The sequence below is a fragment of the Mustela lutreola genome, chromosome 5 (genome assembly GCF_030435805.1).
Source record: "Mustela lutreola isolate mMusLut2 chromosome 5, mMusLut2.pri, whole genome shotgun sequence".
NCBI classification, from domain to species: domain Eukaryota; kingdom Metazoa; phylum Chordata; class Mammalia; order Carnivora; family Mustelidae; genus Mustela; species Mustela lutreola.
The window spans coordinates 135,854,414-135,871,939 of record NC_081294.1 but is presented as its reverse complement, the minus strand read 5'-3'; the positions used below and the strand labels follow the sequence as shown (position 1 = coordinate 135,871,939).

The following is a 17,526-nucleotide window of genomic DNA, read 5'->3' as shown; positions in this document are numbered from 1 at the left end:
AATCTTTAAAAAAAAATATATATATATATATAAATAAAATTAAGAAATTATAGATTTAAACATATTTGGGTTTTCATTCCACCATAACTGTTTTCGTTACAGAAACTCAAATTGTATTATCTTTGGCCAGTATGCCTCTTCAGGTTGGCTCTGGAGTCTTTTGACGTGAGTCCAGGCTCAAATAGTATGGTTTTTTTCCCCCAAATGAGGTAGTAACCATCCTCTGAGTAACTCTTACTTCTCTGAGCAGAGAGTAGTATCTTCAGACCACAGTCTGAGTGCTAAGAGTGCTTATGGCTTCTAGGTCAGTCTTTGTTTCCAGGCCCCTTTTCTAGATGTAGCCAGGAAATTCTTTATTTTCTTATTTGTTTGCATATGCATGTATGTATAACTTTTCAGATAGAATACGCTAGGAGTTCATACGAATAGCTGCAATTTAAATTCCGACTACAGCATACTTTATACCTAGCTTCTTCTGTATTTTATCTGAATCTCCTTTCTTTCACGTGAAGAATCCTAGTTCTTACTGCTACAGAGGACGATTGAATGAAAATACTCCATGATTACTTGCTTCATCCCATATTACGTGCAGTATCAGGATAATATTACTACTGCCATCACAGATACAGTTCCTGAGAAGAATGTAATTTTTTATTGTTGCATTACGCGCTGTGCACTCCCCCAGTTATTTGCTAAGTTGTCTTCCTTCCACCTGCCTGGCCATCTGGCCATTGCAACTCACACTCTCCCCCTCTTGTCCTCATTTAGGCTTCTCTACGTACCTGTATGTTTAGTGTTTACCGGGGTCCCTACGTCAGCGTTCCTCATTTATTCGTTTATTGCCTGAAGCGGATTTTCTAGGCGATTCCTCAGGGAGAACTCGGGATCGTCTTCACCAAGTTCTTGCTCATTATTAACAGTATGTCTGTTCTCTTTGCCCTTCATACTTGAAAGACATTGCGGCTGGATAGAAAACCCTTGGCCAATCTTTTTTCTTTTCTTGAATATATTCCCTTCTTCTCTTTGGGTGTAGAGTGCTGCTCCCAAAGTCTGATAATAGAGCCTCACGGACATGTACTCTAGATGTCCATAACATGTCTTGTCTTGTCTTTTTTCCTTTTTCTTTTCTTTCTGTCTGTCTGTCTGTCTGTCTAGTAATTTTACTAGAGTAACTTTTCTTTAAAAGACTTTATTTTTAAGTAATCTCTACACCCAGTGTGGGGCTGAAACTCACAACCCCGAGATCAGGAGCACATGCTCCACCGACTGATCCAGCCAGGTGCTCCTAGTAGAGTAACTCTTGATCTGAGTCATTCTGGTTGGATATGCTCAAGTTTGCTGTGTATTCTTTTGATTATCTCTTTTAATCTTTTAATTTCAGGGATGTGTAAAAAACTACAGTGTTTAATATCCGTTCTCTTGTTTTGATTTTCTTCTTCAGGGATGCTTACTATTCGTATGTTAGATCTTTTTTGCCTGTTTTCGGTATTTCACTATCTACCTCCTGTCTCTCCCTGTTTACTTGGTTTTTCCTATGGTTCATCTTCTGTTTCTTTTGGGGCATTATATGCTGTGTTTATTTCTCCCCGTGTGCCTTCTAGTTTAGTTTGTATTCCTGAAATGCATTTTTTAAAAAAGATTTTATTTATTTATTTGACATAGAGAGAGATCACAAGTAGGCAGAGAGGCAGGCAGAGAGAGGAGGAAGCAGGCTCACTGCTGAGCAGAGAGCCCGATGCGGGGCTCAATCCCAGGACCCTGAGATCGTGACCCAAGCTGAAGGCAGAGGCTTAACCCCCTGAGCCACCCAGGCACCCCCTGAAATGCATTTTTATTTCTAATTTTTCCCTGTGTTCTTTTACTATATGAGTTTTCTAATTCTGCGTTATGTTCTTTAATGTCTTATGTCATTTCGTTTCCTTAAGGTCTTTCAGCTTATTTTGAAATAGTAGGCTTTGTCTGGGCTTTTTGGGGGTGGGATATTCCATTTTGTGGCGTGCTTTCATAGCATATAGGGAGATATTCTCTTTTTTCCTTCCTTCTTATAACTTTGTATGGAATTTGACCTGAGGACTTCTCCATTTTTCAGTTTTTTATGAAAAAATAGTTTCCTTGAACTTTTAGGAGGCCCGGTTTAAGAAGGTTTTATAAGTTCTTAAAGCTTAGTCTTCCGTTGTTTTCATTTTGTCAAAAATATGATCGCCTGCTTTCAGACACTTCCTGGCTCTGTTCCCCTCATCTACTTCTATCTGGATCTATTCTTTCCTTTGTCTCGGTCACTCCGTCTTGTTCAATCCTGATCCCACCGTCAGCAGTTTTTCCCCCTGGAAGCGAATCCTGAGGCCAATCTTGAGAGTTCTCAGGGACGAGCTGCTTTGGGTCTTCCAGATCTTGTTGGGACCCCTTCCCCCATTTTCTCTCGGCTCAGGCAGGATACCTCCTAGTTTTAGCCACTCCTTTCCAGTTGGTGCCCTTCACTTTCCTGTGGGTACTGACTGTTTATGTTGGGGTTTTCCAGTTCCCGAGTCCACCAGCCTTACTGCTTCTTGCTGCTTCTGTCCACTCAGACACCCTTTCGAGCTTGTGGATAGTGTGGGTTTGTCCTTGCTTGTATTTTGTAGTTCGAGAGAATACCTTGTCTTAAGCATTTGGTTCTGTTGAGTAAGGTGTTCTGTTTTGTTTTTAAAGATTTTTATTTATTTGACAGACAGAGATCACAAGTAGGCAGAGAGGCAGGCAGAGGGCGGTGGGAGGGAAGCAGGCTCCACACTGAGAAGAGAGCCCGATGCGGGGCTCGATCCCAGGACCCTGGGATCATGACCCGAGGCGAAGGCAGAGGCTTTAACCCACTGAGCCGTCCAGGCGCCCCTAAGGTGTTCTGTTTTTATGTGAGAATTCAGAGAGCTCTAAAAACCAGGCTGCCACAGTCCTTGGTCTAGATGACCTGTGGAAAGTTTTGAAAACTCAGGTCTCATAATTGTAGATTGTTTGAATAGAGAGGAAAGACCCTTTATACTTGAGATCATCTACTTCCACATTTGTCAGGCATATCCCAGAGAGGTTAACTTGCTTACCCAAGGTCAAATGAATAGCTTGGTGCCAGAGCCAAGACAAGATCTGCAGTGTTCTTTTCTCATATAGGCTATTATACAGACAAAATCTTTCAGTTTTTACTTGGATGAAAACTTACAATATTTTCCTTCTATTATAAAAGTAATAAAAATGTGATAGGAAAAGCTGGAAAGGCAGCAATATGATGTTTCAGTAGTGGGCTTTGGTGAATTACAACATTTTTTAATGCTTTTTTTTTTTGTTTTGTTTTGTTTTGTTTCACACAGGTTTTTTTTTATTTTTTTAAAGTGATTATTTTTGTATTAATGATAAATATAAAACAGTGTTAGGTGAGTTTTCTGATTTGCAACCATCAAAGGTTAATAGTTCTTAACAATGAGAATTTTTTTTAAAGATTTTATTTCTTTGAGAGAGAGAGAGAGAGAGCACCAGTAAGAAGGAGAGGGAGAAGGGAGAAGCAGGCTCCCTCCCAAGCAGGGAGCCCGACACAGGGCTCTATCTCAGGACCCTGGGATCCTGACCTGAGCCAAAGGCAGATGCTTAACAGACTGAGCGACCCAGGTGCCCCTGTGAGAATTTTTTTTTTTAAAGATTTTATTTATCCATCTGACAGAGAGAGAGATCACAAGTAGGCAGAGAGTCAGGCAGAGAGAGAGAGAAGCAGGCTCCCCGCTGAGCAGAGAGCCTAACGCGGGGCTCGATCCCAGGACACTGAGATCATGACCTGAGTGAGCCGAAGGCATCGGCTTAACCCACTGAGCCACCCAGGCACCCTCTGTGAGAATATTTTTAAGAGGAAAGAAATTGTGAAAGCTCTTAACTAAAAGCTGGCATGTACTATAGTCTTGGATATATATATATATATATATATATATATATATATATATATATAATTTAGTGTTGGATTTTTAAAAGATGACCAGGAGGGTATTTATTAAAATTTTAAGCCTTCAAGGACAGAGCAACTTATGACAGAGGATGGTGGAAGATAATGGAAAACTTTTTCTGTGCCGTGTCAAGGATTGAGTCAGTTCCCTTTTAACTTATTGTCAAGACATTCTTATGTAATAATGTTTGGTGGCTCTTTACATCATAGTGGCATTCATTGACTCCATTCCATTTGCATTCTTATATTAAATATACTTAAAGATTACTCTCTGTTCCTTTCAGTGGAGACATCTTTCCAGTGCAGATACTGGGACCCAGGGGAGAGAACATGGGGGTCGGGAGGAAGGTCAGACTTAGCAGTCTCATACCTTTTACAAAGATGAGATTTATGCAAGAAAAAATAAGAACAATGAAATGGCAATGCCAGGCTTCCTGTGTGAGTGATTCATGTTTGAAGCTTGACCAGATTGTGGAAGAGCAAATTCATGCATAAATTTATGCTCTGTGGCTTTAGAGAGTTTCACCAGCTCTCTAAATATTACAGAGCTATGATTAACCTAAAATGTGAATGGTGGCTATCTTTGTCAGAAATAGTCAAAAAGAGCTTCAACATCTGTTGAGTAATTATTGATGGTGACACTGGGACTAACTGAATAATAATAATAAAAAAAGTTCATTATACATAGTCATAAGGTCAACCTGCCAGTAGAGTTTTAAGAATAGCTATGGAAAGGGAAAAGCTGAATAAAGGAGCCTAGATCAGCATGATGAGGAAGGTAGAGCGCTTCTCTGTTCATTTTCTTTCTTTTTTTTTTTTTTTTTTAAAGATTTTATTTATTTGACAGAGATCACAAGTAGGCAGAGAGAGAGAAAGGAGGAAGCAGGCTCCCTGCTGAGCAGAGAGCCCGATGCGGGACTCGATCCCAGGACCCTGAGATCATGACCTGAGCCAAAGGCAGCGGCTTAACCCACTGAGCCACCCAGGTGCCCCTCTGTCCATTTTCTATTGCTGTGTAATAAGTCACCACAAAATTACTGGCTTAACACATTTATCAGCTCACAACTTCTGTGCATCAGGAACTCAGGTATGGCGGTAACAGGATCCTCTATGTGTTTGCCATCGAGGTGTTGCCAGAACTGAGTGCTCATCTAAAGCTCACCTATGGAAGAGTCCACTTGCCCATGTCCTTGACAGAATTTATTACTTTGTGCATGTAGGATCCATGACAGTTTGCCTTTTCAGGCCATCAATGCAGAGAAAGATTCTAGAATAAGGCTGCTGGTCAGACAGAATCTTACCTAATGTCCTGGGAGTGACATCCCATCACCTTTGTCACATGGCACTAGTTAGAAGCCGGTCACAGGTCCCACCCAGGCTCACTGAGAGGGTATCACACAGAGGAGATACAGGGATCATTGGGGGGCATTTCAGAGGCCGCCCATCTCACTGTCCTGGGGGATTTGATCAGCAGCACCACTGTTAGCGTGTAGCAGTGGTGAGAATCACCACACTTCTTTAGCTCTGTTTTGTGCCAGGCGGTGTGACAAGCATCCTGTTTGCTTTATCTCAGGGAGTTCTCATAATGCCCTCTTGTGCAGATACCGTTAGCAGGGCTGTTTGACAAGTGAAGAAAGAGAGATTTGGGGAATTTGAGTATCTTGCTGAAGATTGAGGCTAGAAAGTACCAAGAGTTAGAATTTGCATCCAGGTTTCATGGGAATCCACAGCTGTACTAATCCTGTATTGTCATTTAGGCTGTCCGGGCTGCCCTTAGCATCTAGAGGGGTTCCCAAAGTGGGTGGAGCATGACGCACAGGTCCTTTTGGTTTAAACTTCCCTATCATCCCCATCAAACAGGTGCACAGACACATGCATGCACCAACATTAAACAGCCTGGTGGGAAACTGGCAGAGATCCTATATGCTACTGGTTCGATGCTTTCGGCATATTTGCTATTTATTGAGGACCAACAGTTTTACATTGCTGCATTTTTTTTAAGGGCTGTAGAATGATAAATCTCAAACAAGCTTATGAATCTATGACTCCCCACAAAATCAGTCAGTAGTAATACAAAACGCTTTCTATTTCTTTCTTTTTTTAAGATTTTATTTATTTGACAGAGATCACAAGCAGGCAGAGAGAGAGGAAGGGAAGCAGGCTCCCCGCTGAGCAGAGAGCCCGATGCGGGGCTCGATCCCAGGACCCTGAGATCATGACCTGAGCCGAAGGCAGAGGCTTTGACCCACTGAGCCACCCAGGCGCCCCAAGAACGCTTTCTATTTCTAAGCTCTCTATCTTTGGATAGCAAAGCTTCTGAATTTTCTACCTCTTGGCTTTTAGGAAGAAAACATAAATACTTTTCATTAGATGTCATGGAGAGAGCACTTTCTTGGTGCTTTCTCATTGTATGAGATACTTAAAGGTACAGTTTGGCTGTGTTCTTTTGGTCAAGAATGTCCTCCATTTCTTCCTTCCTTGTTTCTACTTTTCTTTGGAAAATTGCACTAGTTGTTATCCTCATCAAGGAAACCCCGAGTAATATTGCTGAGACCAATTCAGTGCGACCCTGAGAAAGTAGCATGACTTCTTTGCATATTTTACAAGGGGGTGGTGCTGACCCCCTTCACCAGGATGGTTGAGAGGGTTAACAGATTAATGATGGCTTTGCATTTTTCAGGAATGGAGTTCATAATGCTCTTAGGTTTGACAGCTGAGACTAATGTGATGATTAAAGATCCGTGGCCTCTGTGGAGTAAGATAAAACCCAGTGAAGAACATTAATAAAACCAGAAAGCTCCTTAGCATTGCCACTTTACACAGGGTTTTTCCAAGAGCTCAGGTTCTCAGACCAGTCTGTCTCGAGGCTGACTCATGGCTTCATCCCAGGATTGCACCAAGAGTGGAGATATTCTTGGTGGCTGGAAAGATACGGCTTGTTTTTATTACACATTTTTGCATACAGGCAATGTCACCGACTTATGTGGCTAGACATAGGTATTTATATAGATTTTAAAGTTGCTTCCTCATCATGATAGCTGAAACCTAGAGAAAATGCTCTGAGTATACATAAGTCCCAGATGAAAGTCGGGAAAAAAATTTTTTTCCTCCTATCCGATCCCAGTCTTTTTTTTCTTTGCCTTTCACATTGACTGTTTGTAGTTGTGGGAGAAATCCTAGTGATTCTGACCTCCAGAAATTCATGGCAGGCAAGACGCTGCAACAACAGGCTTGCTTTCTTTGCTAAAATATAGGATCAGTCAAAAACTGAATATAGGCTGGGAGAAGGAAGAGTCCTGGATGCGATTCCCTGTGATAAGAGGAAAAAAGTGGCAGCGTGTTGTTTGAGACCATTTCTTATTTTGTTCAGCTGGAATTTTATGGGGTATTTCAGTATGGTGAGGAGAAGAATTTCATCCCTCACTTGTAAGTTTTGCTGGAAGACGCTACCACTCCTCCCTGTTAAGAAAGTTGTCGCTGAATAATTGACTTTGGCAGCTAAAGCTGGCTTGATGGGTACCAGAGGGACCTAGAATTCCCTGTCTTAAAACCCCTTGTGTCTACTTTTACATTTCAGTTCTCCAAGGGGCTGAGGAGAGAGTTGTCTGGGTTTCCTACTTTCACCTGGTATGGGAAGGCATAATATTTGTGTTTCCTGGAGTTTCCTGGAGGTGGATCAGGGAAGGAGGCCAAGGAGGGTAACTCTGCTGTCCCTGGAGATCTTTTTTTTTTTTTTTTTTTAATATTTTATTTATTTATTTGACAGAGAGAGATCACAAGTAGGCAGAGAGGCAGGCAGAGAGCGCGGAGGAAGCAGGCTCCCCGCTGAGCAGAGAGCCCGATGCGGGGCTCGATCCCAGAACCCTGAGATCATGACCTGAGCCGAAAGCAGAGGCTTTAACCCACTGAGCCACCCAGGTGCCCCTGTCCCTGGAGATCTTAAGGCATATTGCATGGGGACAAGCCCACAGGTCAAGGAACTGGGAGGGAGTAGGGGGGAGAAGATGGTGGCTACAACAGCGTCTACCCTTTGATGGTGTAAACACGAATCAGACGGTTTCTCAGAGAGTTCTGCTTGTTGCCTAGGATATAACAAATCAGTCACTTTACATTTTGTTTTCATCTGTAAAATGTTGTATCATCAGAATATGCCCAAATAAATAACTCCCAAACCACCTCAACGACTTAACGTATCAGAGATTTATTTCTTGTTTCTTGCTAGGAGCTCGGTAGGACTGGCAGGAAACTGTCACGAATTGTCCTCTACCAGCCTCCTAAGCTGATGGGGCTTCTACTGTCTGGAACATTGCCAGCATCCATGGCCAGGGAAGGGAATGTAGCAAATCCTGAAGGAGCCTTAAAGGCTTCTAGGCATAAGTGACATAACTTCACTCATACCTCATTGGCTGAAATAAGTCACATGGTCACATCTAGCTTCAAGGGGGGAGAGAAAATATCATCCCCCACTGTGCATGGATGGAGGTGAACCAGAGTCTTGAGGAATATCCCTGTTGTCTATCAGGGGTGCTGCTGCTTACAAGGCACACACCCTACATGACGGTCCTGCCAGAGACCCCTGTGTGTACCAGAGAGAAAGGAACACCATTGCAGGAAGGGTTAATGAATTATGCAAAGAGTGAACATCTCCCCGCCCCCCTTAAAGGGATTTATTTATTTATTTGTTTGTTTGTTTGTTTGACAGAGATCACAAGTAGGCAGAGAGGCAGGCAGAGAGAGAGGAAGGGAAGCAGGCACCCTGCTAAGCAGAGATCCCAATGCGGGGCTCAATCCCAGGACCCTGAGATCATGACCTGAGCCGAAGGCAGAGGCTTAACCCACTGAGCCACCCAGGTGTCCCCATCTATCGCTTTTTAATGTGTATATAAAGTACCTCGACTTGTAACTTAAAAGTCAAGAAATGTGTACAAGCATGAAGGAGTAATCTAGAAGTCCTACTCCTTTATCCTGTTTAGCTGTCATTGTTGTAGTACCGTCTGGATTGAGGCTTTTCGGGGCTATGTGCCCAGAGGTGACTCGTAGATGGAGGTGTGGTATTCAGCCTGACCCAGCCTGTGCCCCTGGGAAACAGAACACTCAAAACCACTTGCCCTCCCAAGCTAAACAAGGCTCTCACCGGTCATGAAAACTCAGGGTGGTGAGAGGCGTGGGTCAGTCACCGGACCGGCGTGTGCTCATAAAATCGGGCAAGACTGGAATGGACAGTCCTGCAGCTGCGGGAGCTGGCCCGCGCAGGAACGCACCGATCACGTGCAGAATGGCTCTGTCTGTCCTGGGTCCCACCACTCATCTCCCACTTTTCCTGCACTGAGGTGCCCCTTTCCCAGGGTTGGTCTTGTGCAGTTCAGTGGGAGCTGTTGAACAAGGGTGTTCTGTTGGGTTTTTCGGGCTCCGGCAGGTAATGGCTTGTTTTCTCCTGCCCCGTTGCTTCACCCTGCCCCGCCCCACCCTGCAGCATGGAGGTCCGGGCTTCAGCCATCTTTGTCTGGGTCCCACCAGTGTGTGCAGAATGGGTAAAGTGTTCAATGTGAAACCTCAAGGGGATGTTGATTTGTACGGATGAGCCTTTTGGGCAATATCTTCTCAAGCCATCCATTCTCCTTAAGGCTGGGCGTTTCGATAATTATTTTCCAGTGTTCTCTTTTCCCTGTGTGAAGGATCCCCAGGGTACCATTCTACCATCTCTCCTCCTGCCACCCCCATTTCTGCCCATGTTTCTTATTCTCCAGCAGAGAATTCCAGCTGGAAGCTGTGACTGCCGTTCCCTTTGGAGGACATGTCCTAGTGATCCCCACTCTGTAGCACTCAGCCTCGTATCTTAAATGTTATGGGAAATCAAGCTGTATCTATTATTTTTAGGAAGAATTAAATTATAGAGGCTTTCCACTATTTTAGGAAACCATACTTATGGCAAAAATATAGGAACATAAACCAGATATCTTTGCCTTCAGCTAAGAACTTTTCTTCCTCCGATTCAGTCTTATTGCTACTCCCAAATGAACCCCTAGTTCCAAATATACATTATGAGTCTTTTGTCTCCTTTTAGCTACAAGTGCTGTTCTGTCTGAATCATCAGGCTTCCTGTTGTCTCTTGTTCATACTCTCATACCCTCCAGGCAGACTTCCCAGTTACAGGCAGGGGCAAAGGAGGTACAGTACCAGATAGCACGCTCTCGTTATCTGGGCATCGGCCATCTGCTCTCCCGGCAACCTGGGCACCCCAGCCCCCGCAGCCTGGATCTTGCCTGTTAGGCAGCTCTCAAGAGTCACCAGGGGTGTCTGGAGTTGTCTTGGTGATTATCAGTAGTAGATTGTGTGCCATTTTATTGTGTGAATATTGGCACACCTCCATTTTAACATGAATTTTGTAGTTTCTGGTCTGCCGTGGTGGTGGTGGTGGTGGTGGTGGTGGTAGTGGTGGAGGACTGTTGACTTCCAAAGACTATAAAGGAGGAACTGTATGTGGGGAATTAAAGGAGAGTGAGAGGGGCACCTGGGTGGCTCAGTCAGTTAAGCATCTGCCTTCCGCTTAGGCTGTGATCCCTGTGTCCTGGAATCAAGCCCCAGTTGGGCTCCCAGCTCAGTGGGGAGTCTGCTTCTTCCTTTGCCTCTCCCCCTGCTGGTGCTTATTCACACACTTTCTCTCTCTCAAACATACAAATCTTTTAAAAAAAAAAAAAAAAAAGATAAAGGACAGTGAGAGCTGTTGAGTATGTAAAGGGAAGCATTTCACAGTGGCTTTTTTTTTTTTAATTAAAATTAAAATTAAAATTTATTTGTCAGACACAGGCAGGGGGAGCAGCAGGCAGAGGGAGAAGCAGGTTCCATACTGAGCAAGGATCGCAATGCAAGACTCGATCCCAGGGCCCTGGGATCATGGCCTGAGCTGAAGGCAGATGCTTAACCGAGTGAGCCAGGCAGGCGCCCCATTTCTCAGTGATCTGTAGCCCTAGAGAGCTGAATATGGAAAACCAAAGAGGAGGAGCCAACAAGAGTGCAGTGGAGTAGGAGTCACAGCATAAATGAGATTCAGGTCAGGCTGGGCAGTATCTTGTAATTATCTTAAGATCTAAAACTGGAGGTCTTCATAAGAGTGCCAGCTATACTGACACATGAACATACTGCACATGCACGTGTACACACACACACACACACACAATTTGAGGGTGGGAATAAAGAGTAATAGCTAAAGCTCATAGATATTTTGCAGGAATGCAGAGAAACAGTATTCAGCTGTGAGTGTGCTCCAGAGAAATATGACCTTTCTCACTGATTGATACATGCTATCTCTGACACATTGTCATTTTGTGGGCTTGTGTTGTTCCCTGTAAAATATGATGGATCATGGATGAAAAGGCATAACTTCATGGAAAGAGTATCTGTGGCCTGTTAGGGCTTTGATCTGTTTAGGAAAGCTTCCCTGTAGATGTGACTTTATCCTTGCCTCAGTGGCCACATACTTCTAGTTGTGTTCGACCTCGAGGGCTGTTATCTGATGTTGCAGTTTGTCCCTGAGAACAGAAGTTGCCATCACTGTGTCTTTGAAAGCAGCCAGCTCAGGAAGGTCTGGGATACAGTCTCCACCACCTCCTTGCTTCCAGTCTTGTTCCTGGAGTTCTGAGCAACCCCCAGGACGTTACTGCATTAGTACACATCAAGGTGGTTTGTAGGTGTGGTCTCCACCGTGACCTGTACCACCATATTGCGCAGACTTACTTGCTGCATACGTCTGTCCGTCTGTCCGTAGGGAGTGGGGCTTAGTGTGGTGCTGTGCTCATCTTGGAAGGCATTCGTCCTGTAGCTTCCGGGGTATGCCGCCATAGGAAGCACCAGGTTTAGGAGGACGTTGGACCTGGTGGGTGAGAAGTCTTCCCCTTGCCTGGCTGCTCCCAGCCCTGAAAATGCAAAGCTGGCAAGTACGTGTGACTCTTGGCATTAGGAAAACCTCACTAAAATGAAATTAAAATTCCTCTGCTGGACAGGAAATTAATCAGGGCTGAATGCTAAGTAGACAGGGATAGAAGTTGGATCCTTTGTTCCATCGCTGATGAGTTTTATTGTTATGCAAATGAGACTCGCGGCACAGTGGCTAGTGGGGCATTGAGGAGGACACAGAGAAGTGAAGGAGAGGAACAGGTTCCCTAGGATTTAAACTCTAGCTGTGAACATGTTTTTCTAGCATCTGCTGCCTCTGAGACCATCAAATGCTGAGCAAGGGAAGCGCCTCAGTTTCTCCTGTCATTGTTTCTGCAAAGTGGTCTCCTTGACGGTGTGATATATTGCAATTGATTCATTCCATAACACTACTAGATCACCCACAGTGAGGCAAGCCGTTTGCCAGGTGTTTGGGCTCAATCATGAAAACATCTTGTTCTTGCCTTCCCAGAGTTCATAGTCTGGTAGAAAAGGAAATTGGAAAGAATGAAGTCTACAGATACACCAGCCAGATAAGAAATGTTGTCATACCACTTAGGATTATATGGTTGAAAGTGGCTGAAACATACCCCGGCAATGTCAACAAAAAGGGAATGAACTAAAAATACATTAATTTTCATTAAAAAAATTAACATTAAAAAACAAACAAAAGGGACGCCTGGGTGGCTCAGTTGGTTGGACGACTGCCTTCGGCTCAGGTCATGATCCTGGATTCCCGGGATTGAGTCCCGCATCGGGCTCCCAGCTCCATGGGGAGTCTGCTTCTCTCTCTGACCTTCTCCTCGCTCATGCTCTCTCTCACTGTCTCTCTCTCAAATAAATAAATAAAATATTTAAAAACAAAACAAAACAAAAACCAAAAAAAAGGAATGCATTGGTACAAAGAGAACTAAACAGCGGGAAACATGGCGGGAAAGCTCTGGGATATAGATGTCAGGAACGAAAGGACAGTCTTTTCAGGCCCCTCAGTCAAGTGAGCTTACTCCAGGCAATCTTAAGTCCATTCATTCAAGATTCACATTCCCAAAAGAAGGTAACTGATGGCTCCAGCTCGGACACTTGCCTTCTTCTTGGTGAGGGAAATGAAAGAGACTTGGATAATGCCACAGAGATTGTGAGTAATGGCAGACAGGCTTTCTCCCAAAGACAGAATGAATGCTACAAAGGCGAAGGCTTTTTGTCCACAGGGGTGGGAGCCAAGGGGGTGGGGCAGGCAGGAGATGCCTTCTAAAATTCAGCTGCTGTTGTGGCTTCTGGGATTCCGGGCCAATGGGCGGGTCTGTGTTTATTTGGAGCATGCTCAACGTTGAGGTTGTGGTGGTTCGAGACCATAAAATTTAGCATCACTCCCCCATTGGCGCATCCACTCATTGGCACTTCTGCTGTTCTCTTGATCCCAGTGTGAGCAGTCCCACCTCATGAGAGAACATGAGGACGTCCAGGAGAGGACGACGCTTCGGTACGAGGAGCGCATCACGGAACTCCACAGCATCATTGCTGAGCTCAATAAGAAGATAGACCGTTTGCAAGGCACCACCATCAGGTAGTGAGCTCCCAGATGCAGGTTTCTCTCTGCCCCTCTGGGCTCCAAGCTGGCTCTTGGAGCTGAAGTGGTCTCGATGGGTAATGATGATGTTTTATTTGCGGCTAAGACTTTTACAGTTGATATCTACTCCTGTCTCTTCACCTTGTTAACCATGCCCTTTCCCCTCCACTATTCGGTTCTCTTTTGGAATCGTCATGAGGGCTCCCCTGGAAGGCAGCCAGGGTGGGAGTTGTAATCCTCCATTTACCGATAAGAGTGTGGAATTGCAAGTGGGTGAAATGATTTTTTAGCGAGTTCTGAAGGACGCCCCTCCATCTCCCTCCCAGTATCCCTGTCACCTCTTGAATCTACTCGATGTGCAAACTGTGTGCCTCCCTTGGGAATTTTGAGAGATCTATCAGTGTGGCTTAGGACTAAGGAGTATGTCTGCTTCTAGATAATGTAACATCTTGAGCTCACTTGAAGTTGATTTACCAACATGGATGTGGCCTCTTGCAAGCTCGGGTGGGGAACAAGATTGGATACATCATTTTACTGGCACGAAGTCTGGGGCTTAAAAATATTAAGGGATTTGGGGCACCTGGGTGGCTGAGTGGTCAAAGCCTCTGCTTTGGCTCAGGTCCTGATCCCAGGGTCCTGAGATTGAGCCCCACATCGGGCTCTCTGCTCAGCGGGGAGCCTGCTTCCCTTCCTCTCTCTCTGTCTACTTGTGATCTCTGCCTATCAAATAAATAAATAAAATCTTAAAAAATATATTAAGGGATTACTTTGAAGTTCTAGTTAGAGGATAGAGGTGGAGTTAGAACCCACGGTCTCTCTGCTTTTACTTAATATTCTTTCCATGAAAGTGACTCCTGGGGGTCCTGCCTTCCTTAGCAATCACTTAACCCCTAAGGCTCCTGCATGCAGTTCTGAATGGGTGTGTCTGCCCTGCTGTTCAGAGGAGGGGGTTCGCTATGAGCTACTTAGCCAAGGACGAGAACTTTCATCTCCCTGCCTGTCCTCAGAGAACAGCCCTGAAGAAAGCAAATGGTTGTCCTCCACCTTTATGAAGAAAGAGGGATTTGCCCACTGAATGTCTGTCCAAGCTGCAATCAGGGCAGTTGTAGAGACCATTACTTTAAACTCTCCCTCCAGAAGTCCCGAGTTAGAAGAAGCTTTGGGTGGTTTTGTTCCAAGTCTGAGAGAGTAATGACAGGGCTATCTGATGAGGGTACTGATGGGCCTCTGGTTTTTCCGGGTAAAATCATGGAAAACTTTGCACTGACTGGAGCCACACAAGAAATCCCATATTCCAATTTAGAACCTCAAGGCCTTTAAATTGTATCCCGGTCTTCAGAGTGATTGTGGGTTAGAAACGCATGAGCAGAGGAGAATTTTCAGACCAAAGAAATGATTATGGCAGATTTAAAGGAGGCTGACAGAGTACATTGGCAAATTTGTAATTTCCACTAAAACATGTTGCACTTTGCAACACTTGAGAAGGTGAGGGCAAATGGACTAAGTGAGTTGTGAAAAAAAGCATCACACATCACCTGGAAAACTCAATTTCGGGATGTTTAAATTAAGTATAATGGCCAAACAGCTTCATGTTAAAATATAGTGAGCTTCTTGACTGTAAACATTTATTGGTGCCTCTTATTTAAAGTGAGATTGTGTCTGTGCAGATGTCACATTAAATTCTGCCAGTTTTCATTATGTAAATGAGCTGCCCCTCCTTGAAGGGAATTCCTGCAGGCTACGCAGACATGGGGGTCAGGAGGACAGGGCTTTTCTGGTCCCCTGAGCTCCTCAGCTAAGGGGTGTCTCCTGCCCCCTGCATTCTAGGAAACTGGTTTGCCCTCAGGTCCTGAGATGCTTGCTAGACTTAGTGAAGCAGGAGCCAGGTACCTCGGAGGAACTCCCAAAGGCCCTCGAAGATCCAGGATGTAGAAAGTGGAGAGTCACACTAGTCAGGCACAATGCTGGTCCTGACAGTTTCTTGTCACTTTGGCTTGGGCCCGAGTTAGGAATTTATTGGAAGTGCTGAAAAATCCTTAGTATGGGAATAGTGTATGTAAGCTGCTATGATCTATCCATATGTAAGCAACACTACATTGCTTAAGTAAAAAATAATCTCATAGTTGTAAACTTTCATCTCAAGTTGCAATCAGAATGGGGACCTTCTGTGGCCACCCTAGAACATACTCTCTCATATCCTGTAGCCACAGGGCTAAGGCAGCCAAGAATCAGACACTGCAGGGGGCTGAACTCCAATGTACGTTGAAATCCCAGCCACATCAGATCTCTTAGATGAAGATGAAGCATTGATAGGAAAAGAAGAAATGGTGAGAATTTGAATCTAGACACCCGGGTAGGTTTCTATGAATCGAAATACCTAGAGCCTACAAACCCCCATCCTGCAGAAGCACTCCCCCTCCCTGTCTGATAAAGCTAGTCTTACTTTGCTTGGAGACTCTGTAAGCAATCTCATCCCAGGTAGGGGGTGCCAGATGTATACACTCATGGCCAGGTCCCTCAGGAATAAAGATTGCTAATTATTTCACTCGGTGAAGAACTCTAACCAACTAAGATGCTGGCCAAACACAAAAGAAATAGGGACTTCCGAGTGAAAGAAGAAAGTTAGCAACACCAACCATAGCCTTAGGGCCAGTTGTAGAAAAGATGGCTAGCCTATGCTTATTTTGGTGCTTATTTGCGTATATATGCAATTTCTTTTTTTTTCCCCCTCTTCTTAATTTCTCCTGTTACACAAGGCGATCTGGTTTTGGTGAAACTTATCTATGGATCAGGTTAGCTGGCATCTAGGAGGATTTGCCACTGAGCTAGAAGAGCAGTGGGTGCCTGACGTTGGAGACAATAACTGATGGGACTTGGGGTCTCCCCCTTTGGTGAGAAGGTGAGTCCCCTCCCATTTGAATGAGGGATGGTTACAGAAGCTTAGGGTCATGGCTGTTGCCATTTGGAAATTTCAGTGTGTGTGAGAGGTTGTATGTGGTTGTTGAGTAGCCAAAGAGCGTGGCCTATGACATGTCATCTAACATCTGGTACCATCTCCACCCCTTCTTTCTGCTCTCCCCAGAATCAGAGAGGGCTGGACCCATGGGACTCCTTCCCAGATTGCCTAAATAGCTGGGTTTTGGAGATGATTTTGGTTCTGCCGGTGAGGTGCCTTTGAATGGGTTTGGAAAGCAGAAGGCAGGTGGGAGCCGTTGTTCCTCAGGCCATGATGGTGGCAGCGGACATAGAGACTTTTGTGGGCATGAGGTCCTGTACCTTAGAGCCAGGAGCTGTGGGCAGGTGTGAAGGAGTGGCAGTTTGCTGACCTTTGGGGGGTCCACACCTGTGATGGCAAATGTCCCAGGTCCCGGTCACCTGTACCCACACTTCTCTGGTCCTTCCAACAGTCACGCAAGCCTGGAACTGCCTAAATTGAATCTCTTCTACTTGAAATATCCAGTGTAGTTTATGTTCCTGACTGAGCCCTGCCTAATGCATCCTAAATCCCATCTCCTGGGAATAAACACTGAACATTGTGTATATATGGCCTCCTAAAAAATTTTATTCATGAATATTTTAAATAAATTGGATCACATAGCAGACAATGTTTTGTAATGCAGGCTTTTTAACGTAACTACATGGTATGAGTGGCTTCTTTTAATGTTCATCTGACTTGGGGAGATTATATAATGGGATGGGGGAAATGGAAAAATACATCAGTAGCTCACTTTGGAATGGGGGGGTGGATTTCTAAACAAATTAAACATGACCACTTTTGTTTCCCAAGGAGTCTTTCCTTTTTTTAAAGACTTTATTTATTTATTAGAAAGAGAGAGTATGAGTGGGGTGGGGGAAAGGGCAGAGGCAGAGGGAGAAATAGGCTTCCTGCTGAGCAGAGAGCCTGATGCAGGACTCAACCCCAGGACCCTGGGATCATGACCTGAGCTGAAGAAAGATGCTTAACGGACTGAGCTACCCGGGCGCCCCCTGAGGAGATTATTTTCTTTGCCAAGCTACTCTCCTAACACTACCGTTTCACTGCTGGCTGTCATGAATAGTCCTGTTTCTG

At 44.6% G+C, this 17,526-nt stretch overlaps 1 protein-coding gene across 3 annotated transcripts in view; it reads left to right on the top strand.

Moving 5' to 3' along the window:
• MCC (MCC regulator of WNT signaling pathway) overlaps window positions 1-17,526 on the top strand; it is a 436,865-nt gene that overhangs the window by 327,014 nt on the left and 92,325 nt on the right. For all 3 annotated transcript variants that reach the window (XM_059175672.1, XM_059175673.1, XM_059175674.1), the window contains one exon: window positions 13,312-13,454. In XM_059175672.1, coding sequence (XP_059031655.1) covers window positions 13,312-13,454 — 143 coding nt within the window. The remainder of the gene's footprint in view (window positions 1-13,311; window positions 13,455-17,526) is intronic.